This window comes from Mastigoproctus giganteus, chromosome 11 (assembly GCF_048544385.1).
Source record: "Mastigoproctus giganteus isolate SK-2022 chromosome 11, ASM4854438v1, whole genome shotgun sequence".
NCBI classification, from domain to species: Eukaryota; Metazoa; Arthropoda; class Arachnida; order Uropygi; family Thelyphonidae; genus Mastigoproctus; species Mastigoproctus giganteus.
Genome location: NC_143585.1, coordinates 75,362,644 through 75,381,775, shown reverse-complemented (window position 1 = coordinate 75,381,775; position 19,132 = coordinate 75,362,644). Strand labels below are relative to the sequence as shown.

General features: G+C 33.9%; 1 protein-coding gene across 1 annotated transcript in view; it reads right to left on the bottom strand.

The window, feature by feature from the left end:
• Nucleotides 1–9,109: 9,109 nt before the first annotated feature.
• Nucleotides 9,110–19,132, bottom strand: part of Zw (glucose-6-phosphate 1-dehydrogenase Zw) — a 62,084-nt gene continuing 52,061 nt past the window's right edge. The window contains exons 9-11 of the mRNA XM_090384961.1: nt 12,935–13,140; nt 9,510–9,679; nt 9,110–9,270 (exon numbers count right to left, since the gene is read on the bottom strand). Coding sequence (XP_090241087.1) covers nt 9,183–9,270; nt 9,510–9,679; nt 12,935–13,140 — 464 coding nt within the window. The 3' untranslated portion in view covers nt 9,110–9,182. The remainder of the gene's footprint in view (nt 9,271–9,509; nt 9,680–12,934; nt 13,141–19,132) is intronic.

Sequence of the window (19,132 nt, the reverse complement as noted above, 5' to 3'; positions counted from 1 at the left end):
CTTGAACTATTCAAAGTTCTTTGCAACATTCCCTCACAGTACTTGTTTGCATTCTTGAAGACAATCTTATTATATTGGTCATTATTTTATTACAGATCAACATCCGGCAAGGCCTACAGGAACACCATACCTACATTTTCTGTGGAAAAATTTGTAGGAACTATTAGAAAACACTCCTTGAAAACTAGAAACTAGTGGTTAATATTTCCACTTCCTAGTTTTTTTTTTTTTTTTTTTGTTTTTTTTTAATTTAAACTATAAGTGGTGAACTGGTCAGAATGACAGTCATTCTGACCAACCCATTGTTCATTCTATGCATGTTACCATGAAATATGAACTGAAATTTTATTTGGGAGGCTGCTAAAACCATTAATAGTCTGAAGTGACAAAACATGCCAGGGAATTATGGATGCTCATCTTTTAGAGATTTCAGTTTCATGTTTTTTGTAATTTATGATTAATGTCCTGTTTAATAGCTGCAATATATGCTCTGACATTTGTTCCATATACTTTTGAAATGCTCTGCATAATTTTTTCCCCTCACTGTCAGATTGTGTGGATTCTTTGCCATTTATGAGTACTGTATATACTATACACTGATGAGCAAAAACATTGACCAATAAGTAGTTAGGCAAATTGAAGCAACTGCAGGTGAACTACAGTGCATGCATGGGTCGAGACACTATATAAAAACACCTGATACTGAGCCCCGTTAATCAGTGTTACTCTTGTTCTTCACATGGGAAAGGAAGCAGACTTAAGCGAGTTTGACAAAGGCCGAGTTGTAATGGCCAGACAACTGGGTCAGAGCATATCCAAAATGGTATGGCTGGTGGGGTGCTCACGGTCAGCACCTCCCGAAAGCGGTCCGCGGGAAAACCCACAAACTGCTGGCAAGATCTTGGACGACCACAGCTCATCGATGCTCGAGGTGAGCAAAGGCTTTCCTGGATGGTACATGGCAACAGAAGGGCAACTCAAAGGTAATTGGAATGTTGGTGATGGAGTAATGTGTCACAACATACAGTACATCGAACACTACTGAAAATGGGGCTGCGTAGCTGCAGGTCACTCCAAGTGCCCATGCTAACGACGATTCACCAGTTACAGTGCCTACAATGGGCATGCGAGCACTGAAACTGGACTGAGTGATTGGAAGGTGTCTGTTGCACCATGTGGATGGCAGAGTACATGTGTGTCGTTTACCTATAGAAATGATGGCACCTGGATGCACCATGGGATGAAAACATGGCGGTCGTGTTATGCTTTAGGCGATGTTCTGCTGGGATACCCTGGGTCCAGTCATCCATGTGCCGGGCACTCTGACGTCTACCACCTACCTAAACATCATTCTCACCAGGTACACCCTTTCGTGACAGCTGTCTTCCCCTCTGGCGGTGCCTTCTTTCAGCAGGATAATTTGCTATGCCAAACCACCCGGATTGTTCGAGACTGGTTTGCGGAACAAGAGGAACCTCCAGGTATTGCCCTGCCCTCCAAATTCCCCAGATATCAATCCCATCGAGCATCTGTGGTTTGTGTTGGTACAGCAACTCTGATCTGCAGCATCTCAACCGTGGACCTTACAGGAGTTAAAGAATCTGCTGGTTACGTGTTGGTACCAAATACCACAAGACACATTTAGAAATCTTGTAGCGTCCATGCGAGCTGTTTTGGCTGCACCTGGAGGACCAACATCATATTAGGTAGGTGGACAATGTTTTGGGTCATCAGTGTATATGTGACACTCATAGGTGCCAATTCAAGAAGTTTATTAAATGTGATACCTTTTAACATCTTTTACGCCGTAAATCAAGGGAAACAAAACTTATTCATCATCCCAATAAACTGCTGTAAGTGGCCTTGATTATCTCAGCATAAAAATAAGAATATAGTATTCATTATAATTCTTTTAAGAAATATTGCCTGACCATTAGTCTTTAAAGAAGATAGCAGCTTTAATCCTCTTCCTCCTCTGCCCTTAAAAGGCTGAATGGTAGTGAATTCAAACCACAACAGTGACACCTCAAGCCTAATAAAGAAGTTGGGGTGAAGTTAAACTGACAACTTTATATTTAGTGTATTACTCAAAAAAAAAAAAAAATTCACAATAAAAATAAAAATTCCAAGCTTTTATTTTTGCTTTGTTTCCATAAATAAATCTTCATATTTAGAGAAAGAACATAATTTATATACCTATTTTTCTTTATACTTCAAAGTATGAGTGACAAACACTTAAACAGTGGCCCTTTGAAATTTATAATTTACCTAAAGATTTTTAAATACCATAAGTACTTTAAGTAACCACGTTACAATCATTTTTTACTCTATAATTACATAAATATTGAATATTTAATAACAATTTTAAATCTAAAAAATAGAATTATACCTTTTAAGCATGAATAACAAATGCTTGGTCAAACACTAAATAATTTAAGCTACATTTATGTGTGCGCTCCATTCAGTGCATAATACCTCAAAAGTAAAAAAAAAAACCTATGAATTCCTTACACTTTGAAAAATTAAGCAGTTATCACTATTTCATTAATTATCACAGTCATAGTAATCTACAACAATTTAATATTACATAATCTCATGTTATCCTTGAGTAATTCAAACAATATTCATTTTTAGGTGAACATGATTAACGAACAACATTAAATGAACATTTTCATTTATCACATGAAAATGAAAAGTTTAACGAAAAATTTAAACTATTTCATCATTGCTAAAACCTCAATATAAATTTCAAAGTGTTCCAATTTAACTTGCATAATGAACAAAATCTTTTTTTTTTATAAAATACAACAGCTGAAATATGAAATACTGCCTGTGAAATGTGCAAGAGTTAAGTAAGGGTAAATGAAGCATAAACAATACTTTGATTCAAAATACTTGGGATAATGAATGGAATATATAGTATTTATGAAAATTACAATTATATAGTACAAATTAGTGTGCATCTCATAACTTTAAGTACAGTGCAGAGGAGTATGCATATATGAATTATTCTAAAACTTTGACATAGACAAATCTGCACACATTACAGTACTTAAAAGCTACGTATTTCTGAGCCTAAATTGGCACATGTAAGCCTAAAAAAACTGAAATTTTATTACAGAACTACTCAATTTTTGATACAAATCCATTCAACTAAAAGCACTCTTTATATACACAAAGAATGGATCAACATTCCTGAATCTTAATTATTAATTTTAAAAAAATATCAGATGCAAATTTTTTTTTTTAAAGGGCTTATATGAAGTATATCATATCAAAAGGGTTCATATCATAACTCTATTCGCTTAACTGAAGTACATGAATGGAGATATGAATATTAATCACTAAGCCAGTCAAATTTTCCACAAGACCAGCTACTGAAGTTAGCTAATGCTATATATTGTATAACACTTAGAAACAAATTATAATTTTATTCTTTAAAGCAAAGTAATACTGTCAAATTAATCCATCATATTCCCATAATATGATTTTATCAAAGCATATATTCAAACTGAAACTTTACTAACTACCTTGTTGGTGTCAGTACCAATTACAAGCAACTAAGAGTACATGTAACAGTGTACCCGATACCACTCGCATAATTTATCGCATTAAATCAAAATTAATACACATTACCTGCATTTCATTACAATCACTTACAAATTTTAATTTGATAAAATTACTGTATTGGGATACCACTGCAGTTTTATCACTGACTTATCACAGTTAATCCCGACTGTGTTAAATCTATATCACTTCAAAGTTACAGTTGGCTATTGAAAACTACTGGTATATTTTTAAATGTTTCCAATCAGAAAAATTAAGAAGACTATATTAAAGCATTTGGAAGAAGTTTTCCACAGTTCTGGAACAAGTAATAAACATTCCAAGCACTCTACAGAACACTTCTTCCAAGTTAATAACTACTGGGTGTCACATAATACAATGGGAAAGTTGTGTTATGAAATGTAATAAACAGTAGTGTATATTTGCTTCATTCTTGAAGGTACTTTTCTTGTTTAATTACACAGTATTACGAGTTGTTGTTATTGTTGTTTGTTATTTTGGTTTTTAGGAGCATTAGCAACTAAGGCCATATTGCTCCAGGATATGCGGTGGTCATTCCCTGACCTTTCCGCATCCTCCGTATTTGGTGGTGACGGGCTCGAACCCCGGTCTAATCAAGAAGCATGTGCTACGCACTGCTGCTCCTTTCCCACCTGGCCACAGAGGCGCCTAGTATTATGAGGATATCAAATCTGTTTTCTGGAACCTATTTTCATGCGGGGGGGGGGAGTGAGAGATTAATGATAGTCTGTAGAATATGCAACAAGTAAAACAGCCAGAATTAATGTTACTTAAAAAAACAAACACTAAAATTAAAACAGATACATTCAATGAAATCCTATGTAAACACACAAAATGTTTCCTCAAAATATGTCCTACCAGATTTCTTCTTTTTTTTTTTTTTTTTAATACTTCATATGCAAAGAAATATTATTTTCTGGTCATGCAACATTATAACATCAGCAAAAACTGCCTTTTGTGACTCTAAGACAATATCAGCACAGGTTCCTCTAAACTCAAAAATATTTCTTGCTTCTGTTCCAGGTTCACAAAAATATTTCTGTGAACCTGCCCCCCCCCCTTTTTTATGCATATACATTTGAAATAATGCAATAACAACTACAACCTAACTTCTTTGTGGCCACAACAACTAAATATCAATAATGAACAACTATTAAGACTAAATGAAATACATATATTTATCCTTCATAGGTAAGAATTAGGAATGCCCATACTTCATATTATATAAGACATTAGGTAGTGAATAAGCTTTGAATGAAGTTGATTCCTACATGTTTCAAGAATTTTTCATTTCAGAGTGGATTCCTGGTATATACACTTAATGAAAATAAATTAATCCTTAATGCAAACTGCATATTATCAATACTTTTTTAAGAGCAGATAATTATTCTAAAATATGATGCCCCATGGCTTTATTATAACCCATTTGTGTGAACATTATGCAAATTTAGCAAATGCTGCACAGCATATGGAACAGATTTCTATAAGAAGGGTGTATGAATATTACTACTGCACTTTGTTCACTAGCAAATGGTGATAGGAAATGATCTGTATGGTTCCAAGAATGATTTGATCATCTGTGCAAGTTTGGCAAGTGCAACAGAAACTACTTTGTCAGGCATTTCAAGTTTACTATTATTCAAATATTCCAAAAATGAAAAAAAATGCAGAAGAAACAGAGAGAGGTTGGTGGAGCTGCAAATTTAGGATAACTGAATGAGACAAATGCCACCTGGAACAAATTATTATTAAGACCAACATCAAGCAACAGCACAATTAATTTATCATTGAGGATGTGAATCTTGAAATCCATTGGCCCTCGACATAGGGAGAACTCTGCAGAGAATGAACGTTGACAGTCTGAACCAACTACAAATTTCACTGATCTTGGATGTGAACTAGGAAAATACTACTGTACCAAAAGTAGCAATCTAGTGAATCTCACTTTACACTGTTCCACAGTAATTGAAGAGTTCACATATGGGGGAAAAGGCGGAAAAAAACAACAATGGACCTTGTCTGATGTGTACTAAGAGTGGGGGAGAAACAATGGTATGGGTCAGGTTTTCACAGCACACCTCTGATTCCCTTATCCCAATTAACTAGCAATCAATGCAAACAAGCTATTTAGTTAGAGCATCACCACAAATAAAGCTTCTGGTGATATCACAAATCTACTCCCAGAGATAGATATGTCTAGATTAGTCAGTATGCCAAATGTGTGACTAGTTTAAAGAACATGACAAGGACTTTGCAAATCTGTCCCTGTGAGTGTAACCCACAGATTAATCTAAATGGGAATCAGTGGTATGAAATAGAATAAAGTTTGTGAACACACTCCATTATATCTCTGCAAAGTTTTGCTGATTACCTGGTAAGGAATTCTTCCTGATACCTTTAAGGAGGCACAGCAGTATGGAAAATAAGGGGATCTACAGTACACAGGTTTAGCCAAGACCTTAGTATTATATATAAGTAATTAAATTTTTTAATAATTGGAAAAATTATACAAACTTAAAATAAAAATTTTATACATTTATCTTATTGATTTATTATATGTTAGAATTAGTTTTCAATCCCATCTACTTGTGAACACACAAACACAAGGAGAACACATCATGCACCTTGGACTGGGGCCTGCATTATCTCTTGAAAATACTGGACGGACAGGCATACAAGTTTCAGAAAAAGGAGAAGGCACAAATCTCAGAAAAGCTATGATACTGTTACTGTCCCTAAAGCCTCTTACAACACATACTTGGAGCACACAGTATTTTGTATTAAACATGAGTGGAGCCAAAGCCATAGAAGGAAAAAAAAAAACTTACTGAAGCCTACATCAGTAAATTTGTTATGTGGGTCTGTGTTTGAAAAACATAATGCAAACTTCACTGAAATTAAAAATAAAAGAATATTTTCAAAATGATAAAAAAAAAAAAAAAAACTTAATTTAAAGAATTCTTAGAAAATTGGAAAAGTTGACAGGTATGTATCTTTCCATATCATATTCTGCCCATAACAAATTAATTAATTTTTATATATATCTATCAACAATAGGGATAAATATATAAAAGTTATAAGCCAGATCAGATTAATGCCATCTAAATCAGATTGTACATTACATCAGTCTGTAATATATTTATTATAATAAAAGCACAATAAGTGCATTATATTTCATACGTCTATAATCTAGTTATTATAGTAAAGGCATAATAAGTACATACAGGTGCTGAATAAGTATATCAACACAACAGTATGCAGCTAGCAATAGACCATGAGGCCAAATTAACTTATAAAAATAAAATAGCCCAAGCAGGCATACATGGCCAAACCCTGGAAGTAAACATATAATTAGTAATAAAATAAATATATAATACAATGATGATTATTTAGTTAATTATTAGTGTAGAGATACATTGAAAGGGACTGAATTGTAATTTATGGTTGGCTTTCTTTTCCTATTCTACATATTTGTCTCGAAAGGTATCTGTTGGGCTAAATGTTATCTTGCCTGTTTGCTACTAAATTATAACATTATCTAGTTAAAATTTTGGACTTTGTTAAACAGGCAGATGGCAATCAGAAATAGATAGCTCTGTTAATTATAGTTGGGACACACTGAGAGGGTTAGCCCTTGTAAAAGTCCCTTTCAATGTATCTCTACACTAATAATTAACTACATAATCATCATTGTATTATATATTTATTTTATTACTAATTATATGTTCACTTCCAGAGTTTGGCCATGTATGCCTGCTTGGGCTATTTTATTTTTTATAAGTTAATTTGGCCTCATGGTCTATTGCTAGCTGCATACTGTTGTGTTGATATACTTATTCAGCACCTGTATGTACCTATTATGCCTTTACTATAATAACTAGATTATAGACTTATGAAATATAATGCACTTATTGTACTTTTATTATAATATATATATATACACACACACACACACACACACACACACACACACATATTACCACCTGGCCTGCTCTCAAAGAAATAGATCTCTTGCCCAACCTGCAAAGATTCTTTTATCAATTGAAAGACAAGATAAAGTTGGTTACTAGGAACCCTGAAAGGCTCCCTCTATAGGCTTAATTATTTAGAAATTTTGGCTTTCAACTCTGTCATATTTTTATTTTGAGAATGTAATCTTTTGTTAAAATATTCTAATTTGTATATTACATTTATTTTCATAATTCTGCACATAACACAAATGGATTCAAGTTACAATCCTCAAATGATTGAGTACATAAATTATTTTACTGTGCAACAAAAAGTTGGCATAGTTCTCACTGTGTTGGAACAGAATATACATTCTTATTATTATTATTATTATTTTTTTTTATTCTTGGTAAAGCATAACCAACATTTATCTAAATATGACAAAAGCCAAAAATTGTGTGCCATTACAGTTTACATCTGGAGGCTGATTTCAATCATAAAGGCTAGATCACACATATTTATACAGGAAGTCCTTACAGAAAACAAACTATTCATACATCAAGGTAAGATTACAACAGATTACATTAGAGTACAAGGTAAGATAACATTAGAGTACAAATTAGATAACATTAGAGATAACATTAGAGTACAGATAACAGAGTACAAATGTACATGCTGGGCACAGTCTATAAACAGTCACTGCCTGTTTTTTTGTCCAAATCTGGATTCAGACAAAAAGCAAAAAAAACTACTCCCAAGAAATGAATAGTCCAAGTTCACCAATTTGCATTCAAAATATAGAAAGCAGTAGCAGTTCTGACAGCAATAGATAAAGCGATGGAACACCTTGTATAAAAATTGCAAGAGCTTTCAAGCTTACCTGAATTTATTTTATTATTATTATTTTTTTTTTTTTCATAGTATGAACCAGAGTTATAATACTCAATATTTATTTATTTTATTTATTTATTTTTTTTTTTTTAACAAACCTTAGGTTTGGTCAAAAATAATAGCTGTGTTTTGACTGCACCCAACATTCATGTGCAAGCACCACTTCAATACACTAATGAATAACTATACAATAAAAGCAATATTTCACTGGTGAAGCATAATCAACATATTCTTTGCTGTCAATAATATAAACGATGATATGTTTTCAGTTAAGAGAAATCTGAATTTAAGGAATGCAAACAAAAGTTTGCAACCATTACAGTGCAAGATTAATACTATATCCTCTCAGTACAGTTAAGAAACATGTTTTAAATAAATAAAATATATTCAAGTAATTAAAGAAAGAAAGCCAAATTTAATTTGACACAATGATCTATTCATTAACAAATTATATAATACAATTACTCAAAAAAAAAAAAAAAACTTCCTCAATTTTAAAGAAAATTTAAATTTATTTCAAAACATTAACTCTAAATAAATAATTCAAAAACAATTTAAAACACAAAACAACTGCATCTGGAAACAGTTTCCACTTTTTACAATTTTTAACATTGTACAAGGAATACATAAGAATGAGTAACAAAAATAATCTTGTATTAATAAATATTAGGATGAATAAAAATAACTTGAAAAGTATACACTAAAAAAATTATACAGCTTATACCAGATCAAAGTTGAAAACAAACAAAAAAATCTCACGCATGATTCTTATGCCATTTGTAGGTACCATAAAATTTGAAACCATATTTCTGCATCAGCTGATCTGCTTCTTCAGGGCCACGGCTGAAATCAAAAATATTAACTTAGCTTTTCACTTCACTTCATTAAGTAAATACCTGATAAAATTACTTATTCACTCATATCATTAGCATAATATAATTTACAAAAGTAGATGGAGTAAAAATACTGAATACAAAGAAATTTGCTCTGAACTAAAAATTTTAAGAGAATAAATTCAGATAAATATAAAATATCACACAGAAAAATATACACTATAGGTAACCCTTCCAAATTGGCCTTACCTTCCAAAACGGTAACGAACAGGTGCTATTTTGCCTTGGTCTATCTGGTGTAACAGTGGAGTAAATATTCTCCATGCTTCGGCCAATTCATCACTACGTACAAAATGCATCTGACTTCCACAAAACACATCTAGAATTAGCCTCTCATATGCATCAGGCATTGTTACTCCCTAAGTCAGAAAAATTTAAGTATTACATTTTGCTTGGTACCAAAAATTACATTAATAGACTGAATAAAATACAAAACATTAAATGTGCAGGTCACTTTGGGAAAAGAGAATTTTACAGAAGGATTATTACTTGAAATTTCTAGGTAGATAATTTAAAATTAACAGAATCTGACCTATCATAATCTAAATTAACTAAAACTTATCTAGTCCAAGTGTTGAGAGAAGGATATGTCTGTTTAAAGTCTGTTTTCATAAAGAAACATTGCAAATTAAGAATAATATTAATTAAACCACATGAATGTTATAAAGTGAATTTGATTACATAAAAAGGATTACTTTATTATAAGTAGGCTAAAATTCCCATGTTGACTGCTTAGCTACCAGTTTCTAGATTCCATGCAGAAATTAGTCATCAAGCCTGTATTAGCATATTCAATTGTGTACCAACTTTGTGCAATTAATAGCTCAATACTTAGGCCTATTAACAGGGTTCATCATGGAATATAGGAACATTACTGTCTATTAGATGAAGTGTAAAAATTGTCTACTAGAAGATACTAGGTGGACATTTTCACTGAACTGCATTGTGAAAATTGCTATAGAATCCTTTTGTAGCATTCCTGGTTCACTCTTTGACCATGTAGAACAAGTTCATTATGGACAAAGCCCTGCAAGTCAAAAAATATGATAAGCACAATCTTAACATTTGATCAAGATTGTCTTGCTTCTTTGAGGTTTTGGAGAAGACAGAGTCCTCCACTGAGAAAGGACTGGACCTTTATTTCTGGGTCATAGTCATACATTTATTATTCTTAACCAATAATAGTCAGCAGCAATACACAGTAATGAAAATCCCGAAATGCAAGAACCCTCTGCGATCAGTAAGGATGTGATGCACAAACCTGGCTGAAACAAGTTGCATTTCCAAATCTTGTTTTAAAATTTACTGATATGTTCCATAAGGAATACCAGTTTCACTGACAACTTCATCAATAGTTAAATAATGATTGCAATCAACTGAATCATTGGTTTTTGAAGTTGAAGGGTGGCCAGAATAAGGATTATCTTCAACAGACCAGACAGGCCCTGCTTAAATTTTTTGAACAACAAGTAGCATCTTCTCCAAAAGCTGTTAACATAGTGGGCTTCTGTTGTGCTTTTACCTAATTTGAAACAATATTTTATGTATATTCACTGCTCAATAAAATCATTCATTTTAATATGTGACAACAGGCATAATGCTTTCTATTCAATTCACGTTAATTTGGGCAGACTGCAGATAAATTACCAATTAAATCGTTTTCTACATGAGACACTGAACATGTGATGATGCTGCAATTTCAAGATAAAGTCAGTCCCTGAACTTTTTGATTACAAACTATATATATACATAGTGAGTAAAATAATAAAAGAAGTTTACCTCAATATAATACGTAGAACACTTCCGTATGATGCTCTCCAGAAATCAAAACGAAAAAAATCAAAAAAAAAAAAAAAAAAAAAAAAAAAAAACTTACATTAGAGTAACAAATAATTTAAAAAATAATTAAATCAATTTAACACAATAAAACTCAATTTAACACAATTAAAAATAAGGAAGGAAAATCGTTTTGCAATTTTTTCGTTAAATTCTTTTAATTAATTTTCTTATTTTTAATTGCGTTTAATTGATTTTTAATTGTGTTAAATTGATTTTTAATTATTTTTTAAATTTGTTACTCTAATGCAAGTTTTTCAATTTTTTCGTTTTGATTTCTGGAGAGAATCATATGGAAGTGTTCTACGTACTATATTGAGGTAAACTTCTCTTATTTTACACATATTGATATCAACGTAGAATGTATTAAGCTTTACAGCTCTGATTCATACTACATATATAGTGAGAAATTTCCATTTTAATGCCACTTCTTCCCAGACGTAGGAAAAAAGCTTTTGCTGTGTTCCACCTTCATTCTTTTAATATCAGAATCTGTGCCGAAACACCTGTCAAATTTGCAGCTGAAGAAATGATTTTGTTATGCAATTTACCTGGATGACTTCCCTTTAAATTTACAGAATGATCTACCCAAATAATTATTATATAAGTATAAAATTATTCATGATGCATTTTCAAATCTATGCAATGTCACAAAATATGGAAATATGCTTGTAAATAGCTGAAGCACTTTTATAGGTCATAGTATTTATTTAAATGCCTACAGACTGATAAGCAGAAGCACTGTTTACAGCATAAATGAGGACACAGTCACTCAACTGTAGATAATCGATGGAATGGGTTACTTAAAAACATTGATAATATATGAATAAAAGACGTTGCTAAATGAATTCACATCCAGTATTTTATTAATTGATGGTTAATATAATTTTAATGAGGTTATACAGGTAATCAAACCCACTCCCTATTATTCACTGCAGAGATACTGCAATGAATATAGGGAGTTACTTATATAGGAAAAGGCTAAGGTTAGTTTTTAATACAATTATGTATGCTGCAAAGCTCAGATACATGAATGGGAATCTGGTATACAGGCTACTAAAAAAAAAAAAAAAAAAAAAGGTTGAACTTGGAAAATATGCCTTAACCTCTTTCTAGGAATAAAATATAGAATTTGGACATAAAATTCAAATTAAGGAAAAATAATTGCAGACCGGATATAAGAAATTTTGCCTTTAGTGAAAGAATAATCAACTACTGGAACAAGTTCCCACTTAGCCATGTTAAAGAAGAACTTATATACATTTAAAGAGAAATTATATAAATATCTAGATAATGGAGATAAAATATGAAACTTGACTCATTTTAAATTTTCTCATTTTTAATCCATTTTATTATTATTTTTATATTTTAGTTTTAAATTTTTATTTTATTATTATGGCAGATGCCACATGAGCTTTGCTTTCTTGAATCAATTTTGCCATATCAAGAATAACACCCATTCTTTTTCTGTAATGCTAATTAGTTTTTTGAAAATATTTCTAATTAAATTACTTTGAAATACATAAAGAAAGAATAGGAAAATTATATGCATTAAAACAAATTAAATACTGTTGTCCTAAGTAAAAAAGGAATAAATAAAAATAACTTGCCTCTAATATATATTTTATATACAACAGTACACAAGATTATACTAACATACGTTTTATTTATTCGTATGTTTGCAAAAAAAAATATTTTTTATCCCATAAACGTAAGTAGCAAAATTTAGCACCTAATATTAAAATGTCATCTATTAACAATAGATTTTGAAATATTACCTGGTATCTCTGACCATAAGTGAGATCTAATTCAGTTTCTTCCATATCAAAAGACATGCCTGGTTTTTTAGTCATCATTTTGACATAAATTGCTTCTCCAGGTTGCACTCTGATCACAAGTTCATTTCTTTTACAATTACCAGAGAAGATATCACCCAAAACATCACGATACTGTATACGAACTTCTGCTTTTCTCTCATTTACAGCTAAAAAAAAATCAATTATTATTTCTTCACTTTAATACTTTATTAACAGAAATTATTAAAAACATAAAAATGGATTCCATGTGTACAATATATGCCAAAGAATATTTTATAAAGTTACTTCGTAACAAAATTCAAAAACAAAGATTATATTATATTATATTTATAGATTATAGTTTATTATATTATTTTGCATGTATTAACAAAAATAGCAATCTCACTTTAACATTATGAGGGCTATCCCAAAAGTAATGCACAAATGCAGTTAATTTTAAATAAATTTATTTTACAACAAAATTTACATTAAAAACCTTCAGCGTAGTCTCCAAGCTTTATGACTGCTTCCCAATGTTCCAGTAATTTTTGAATATGGTTCAACTGTCTGCTAAAGTTAAGCTGTCTGATATGCTGAGTCGCAGCTGCACTCAATATTTCTAAACACAATCTTTGTCTATGCAATGGTTTCTTGAGCTTTGGGAACAGAACATAACTTTAAGAACTCATACCAGAAAAATAAATAAGCACTCTATAAAAACAAGATATGACATAATTTACATAATCAAGCTGGTGCACTTGTACTCATGGAGTACATGCACAACAGCTTCCAACATCTATGCCCACTTCTGATGGATTTTCAGGTGTATTTCTGATGAAGAAATGTTGCAGCATAATAGTCTCCAGTTACTGATCTTCCAAGTGGCACATGATCAGTGGCAATAATGCTCTCATAATCGTAGGCCATGATGACCATTTGCTTCACCTTTATTTTTCCAGCAACATTTAGAGGCGATTTTTGATTTGGTAGTTGTTGGCGCATCGGCTTCTGTGGCCATATTGCACCTCCCAAGGTTTTTGCAGTACTTTGATCCAAGCCCGAATCGGGAATCAAACCCGTGACCTTTGGGTTGCCGGGCAACATTTAGAGGTCTGACAAGGTTGGATGCTTATACTCCATAGCCTAGTGGTCAGGAGTGCAATAGCACACGCTCTTTGAATAGACCAGGGTTCAAGCCCTGAACTGCTAAATACAGTTGATCTGCCAACCTGCACTGGACCAGCATGGCAGATTATGGTCCATTTCCCTCAGCATGAATTGTTGAGGAGACTTCCATCCTGCACTGAAGTGGGTTGGTAATGGTTGCAGTTTACCTTTTACTGAGCTGATTGCACCTAATTCAAGATCAAAGTTGCATGTCCATGCCTCATTAATGGCAGCAATGCATTTTAACAACTCTTCACCTGTTGTCAGTGATGTGCAAATAACTGCATTACAAATTCTTTACGCTTTGCTTGTTACTCATCTGACAATAAATGTGGGGCTCATCAGATGACAGCCATTTCATTTTTGTTATAGCTCAGTCAAAATTCATCCATCAGATGATTCTGATATTCCAGACTCGTTAACTGTTTCTTCACAGATCATGACATCTATCTTCCTTCAAAATGGTGGTAATGATGACTAGAGATGTGTTGTCCACAAGTGTTCTCAGTCTACCCGAGCAGTGCTTGTCTTCGCTGGTCTGGCCTAAATGAAACTTTTGAGATCAGTGCAAAATCATGCAATGATCTACTGTTATTCACCATACACTTCCTGCAACAATTCATAAATTATAAATTAAACTATGTTAAGTTTCAATGTTGAAAAAAAAGATCTTTGATCTGAAACTGTAATCTGACCTGAAGAAAATATCACCATCCATTTTTAAAAAGATCTACACAAATGTTCAATGCAGGAACTTCATTTCAATGGATATCCCAAACGTGTCCATTACTTTTAGGATAACCAACATACATTTACATTGTATAACACAACAATTATATATACAGCCACTCCCCGACTTACATAAGGGTTTCATTCTGTGGAACTCTATGCAAGTCATAAGTTTATGCAAGTCGGAATTTCCCTAAATGTTTATGCAGCACTCACAAATTTGATTGAAGCAAAAAAGAAATGTTCGACAAACACGTAAAAATAATCATTTATTAATTTTTTTTTTTATCTTATGTGCAGGAAAAATTACAAAAAGGGAGAGGAGACAGGCATAACGTCAGCAAGTTTTACCTTTCGAACATTGCTGCCAGAAAAAGAAAAAAAAAAATAAGTTGCTACTACTAAAACCTCATCAAAAGTTAATGCTGAAAGTCTGCACATAAGTACAAATTAATCACCAAAAATCTTGCAAATATGTGCTGCTCCTATCTTTAAGTTAGGTTTTAAAGAAAAAAATAAATTCAACATAGTGTTTTTATACTACATTGAAAAATAAAACAAATACAAGTACTGCACAGTAGGTTACTAACCAAACCAGTGTGGACAACCAAAAAAGAAATGAGTACTTTTTTTCTGCAAGTGTTATGAATCTATTATTTAGATTAGGAAATACATTAGATTCTATTTATTAAACATTTTACAGATTAACCCTTATCTGCTTTTTCAGTGATTGCTATCTTTGTTGCTGCACTGTCACATACATTATCCAATCAAAATGTTAGGGCCAACCTTGTTTTAGCAAGTGGCTGTTCCTCCCCACCTGGATGCACATGTGTCATGGTAAGAACCAGGAAGTGAGATATTGCAGGTTTGTGGCATGCAGTCCATACAAACTATTTGATCACCATTTGATCACCTATTTGACTACAAAAAAAAGGTTGTCAGGTAGCAATTGAAATATGGATATTATGGAAACAACCTTGTTTTCATGGAATGCTGTAAATAAGGTGTTCCAAGAGTGGAAGGAGACTGGAGAGAGAGTGGCAATCACCAGACCAATAACAGGCACCCAAGCCTCATCAATGGTTATGGTGAACATAGATAGTCTTGTCTGGTGCTATCCAATAAACAAAATGGTGAAATGGCTGACCACAATCCAATGAACCATCCTCTGTATGGACCATCAAAGTAGGTGATGTCAAGGTACACATGCTTACAGCTACCCACTGCCAACAATGCATAAAATTTGCATCTGAACAGCATCATACCTCTAAACCATAGTTTTTCAAACTATGCTCTGCACAGCCCTTGGGCTCTGCCATAGTTATCTGGGGCTCCACGAGGAAATTTTAGAATGTTTTTAATAAAACTATAATTTTTTTTTTTTTTTTTTTATAAATGTAAACCCCAAACACGAGAGGTATTAGAACCTATAGTGCTTAGTACCGTGCTCAGGTTGGAGGTTGAGAAGTTGAAAGAAGATATTTATTGACATTGGACTTGAACTTCTGTAGACTATAATTTTCAGGAAATTACATATGAAGGAAGGTTGTTCCAGAAAACAGGCAGTTGAATGAATAAACGAGGAAGATGAAAAGTTGCTTCTGTGAGTTTGAAGTTGGATAGTAAATGGATGTTGGCTGGTGACGGCACGTGTCAAACTGTTTTGAAAGAGGGAGAGCGGGAATTATAGAAGCCAATTCAGAAGAACAGTGCCCATAGAAATATGGAGGTTATAGCATGGAGGTTATACCCAGGAAATTGAATTTGAATATGCTGTGCTTAAAATAAAAAGTAAATTTGGCCTTTTCTGAGTGACCTTGGACTGTCACAACATGCATGTTATATATGTATGTCTAAAAGCATGAAGTAAACTTGATCTGGTGCTAGTGACCAACTGTTTCTATTTTTAGTGTATTTTTTTTTTTTTTATTAAAGCTCCAGAATGTTTTTTCTTTCTGATGTCATGCTCTGCATGTCTAAAAAGGTTGGGAACCCCTGCTCTAGACCACACTAAGTGCTAAAAACTACTTGTCCATCGTGGCTGGTCAGGTATGTTCCTTCATAGTGACCTGAAGGAATATCTACCTGGATTGCACAGGTGTTACAGCAGGATAATATACCCTGCCAAATTACCAATATTGTTTGAGAGTGATTCACCGAACGTGAAAGTGACTTTAAAGTGCTAACATAAAGTGACTTCAATGTGTCTTGTGGTATCTGGTACTAACTTGGTATTGAATTAGTCACACATTAATCCAATTAAACACATCTGAAATTATGTGGATTGAGAGATTCAGGATTACGATCCTCCACCACAAACTAATGCAAACTTACAGGATGCAATCCTGGCAACATAACATAACAAAATACCTCCTGCAATGTTTGGAAAGCATAGAGAGTTGGTGCCTCACCATGAGGTAACAGCACTGGTGGCACAAGGGACATACACACTATTAGGTTGGTGGTCATAATTTTGACTGGACGGTGCACACCAATGAGCCAAAACATTGACCACCTACCTAATATGATGTTGGTCCTCCACGTGCAGCCAAAACAGCTCATACCTGGCAAGGCATGGATGCTACAAGATATCTAAATGTGTCTTGTGGTATCTGGTACCAACACGTAACCAGCAGATCCTTTAACTCCTGTAAGGTCCTTGGTTGAGACAACACAGATTGGTTTTGCCATTCCAACACAAACCACAGATGCTCGATGGGATTGATGTCTGGGGAATTTGGAGGCCAGGGCAATACCTGGAAGTATTCCTCATGTTCCGCGAACCAGTCTCAAACAATCTGAGTAGTGTGGCATGGCACATTATCCTGCTGAAAGACTGCACCACCAGAAGGGAAGATCATTGCCATGAAAGAGTGTACCTGGTCAGCAATGATGTTTAAGTAAAGTGTATTGATGTCTAGATGGGAGGAACCCACCAGGGGTTTCCCCCATCTCCACGTTGCGTACGTTATGGGTGTGCCAGTTTGCTGAGAAAGCCAGAGATTTAAAAGTGTGTGGGTATTGAATTTGTGTTATGTCATGTACCGTTGTTCATCTGGTCGTTTAGCCGCTAGACCCCTGCTGAGGCCCAACACTGCCCCACTTACACCCCATGGAGGCAGACCAGGAACCAAAGTAGACTATTTTTACTCTGGCAGGTCCTGCCACCTAATTTCCTGAGATTTCAGCAGCTAGGAGCAAAAAATAAAAAATAAATAAAATAATTATATATATATATATATATATATATATATATATATATATATATAAAATATATACATATACACGCACATATAAAATATATATGCACGTGTAATATGTACATGTGTGTTCAATTGCGTGAGAAAATATCACTTAGATGTAAAAAGGCCGAAAGTGGATGTAGTTAATTTGGAGTTGTTTAAGGTTTTGGTGTGGGGGCATAAGCTTGCATAAAGATAGAAGGGGAGGAGAAAGACAGAAGTATGGGGACAATAGAGTAGGCAACCCCAGTAGATCTGTGAGGCAGGCACATGACTCACCAGAAGGAAAGGAAGGGTGGGGGCCCTCCCACACCAGGATTTAAAGAGAGTTGGACTAAGTTGCGTCAACAGCTGGGCTGCGTGTCACTCACATCAACTCCGTCCGAGTTGTCGGTCTGGTATTTGTCCTGGAGCAAGGATCCCTTTGTTCCAGCTACGTGGATGTCCTCAGGTTCTGCTTGTGGTTGTAGGCAACTAGTCATGTACCTCGTGGGTGTTCATTATTAAGTTACTTCTTGTTCCTCCTTCATTGTCATAGTCTATGTACCTATGGTCCAGTCCAGTTTGTTTTTAGTCGAGGTCTCGTCCGTGGGGGCAATCCCCGAGTGCGTTTTTCTGTTCTTTTGTTGTGTTTATAGTAGAAGGCTGTTCGCCTGCTTTGTGAATTGACATTTTTCCTCAGTCGGGGTCTCGTCTGTGTAGGACACTGGGATTTCCTTTTCATTTCACCTTAGTTCAAGGCTTTTCTTGTTGGCTACTGTCCATATTTTTAAACAGTGCCTTGGTGCTTAGGTGTATCCTAATCCAGTTACTTTAGTCAGGACTGAATTTATCCTGGGAGTGTTATCAGTTGTGGGTGATGGCATAGTTGGCTCTCAGTCTTGCAAACAATTTCTGGGCAAAATAAGTGAACGCTAGGTACTCATCTTTGGTGTCCAGGTGTTGTTCAAGGCCTCTTGGTAGGTATCTGATCTTGGTGATTAGGGTGTTGCATAGGTCGTCATAGAGCTGGCAATCACACATGAGGTGCTGCCAGCTC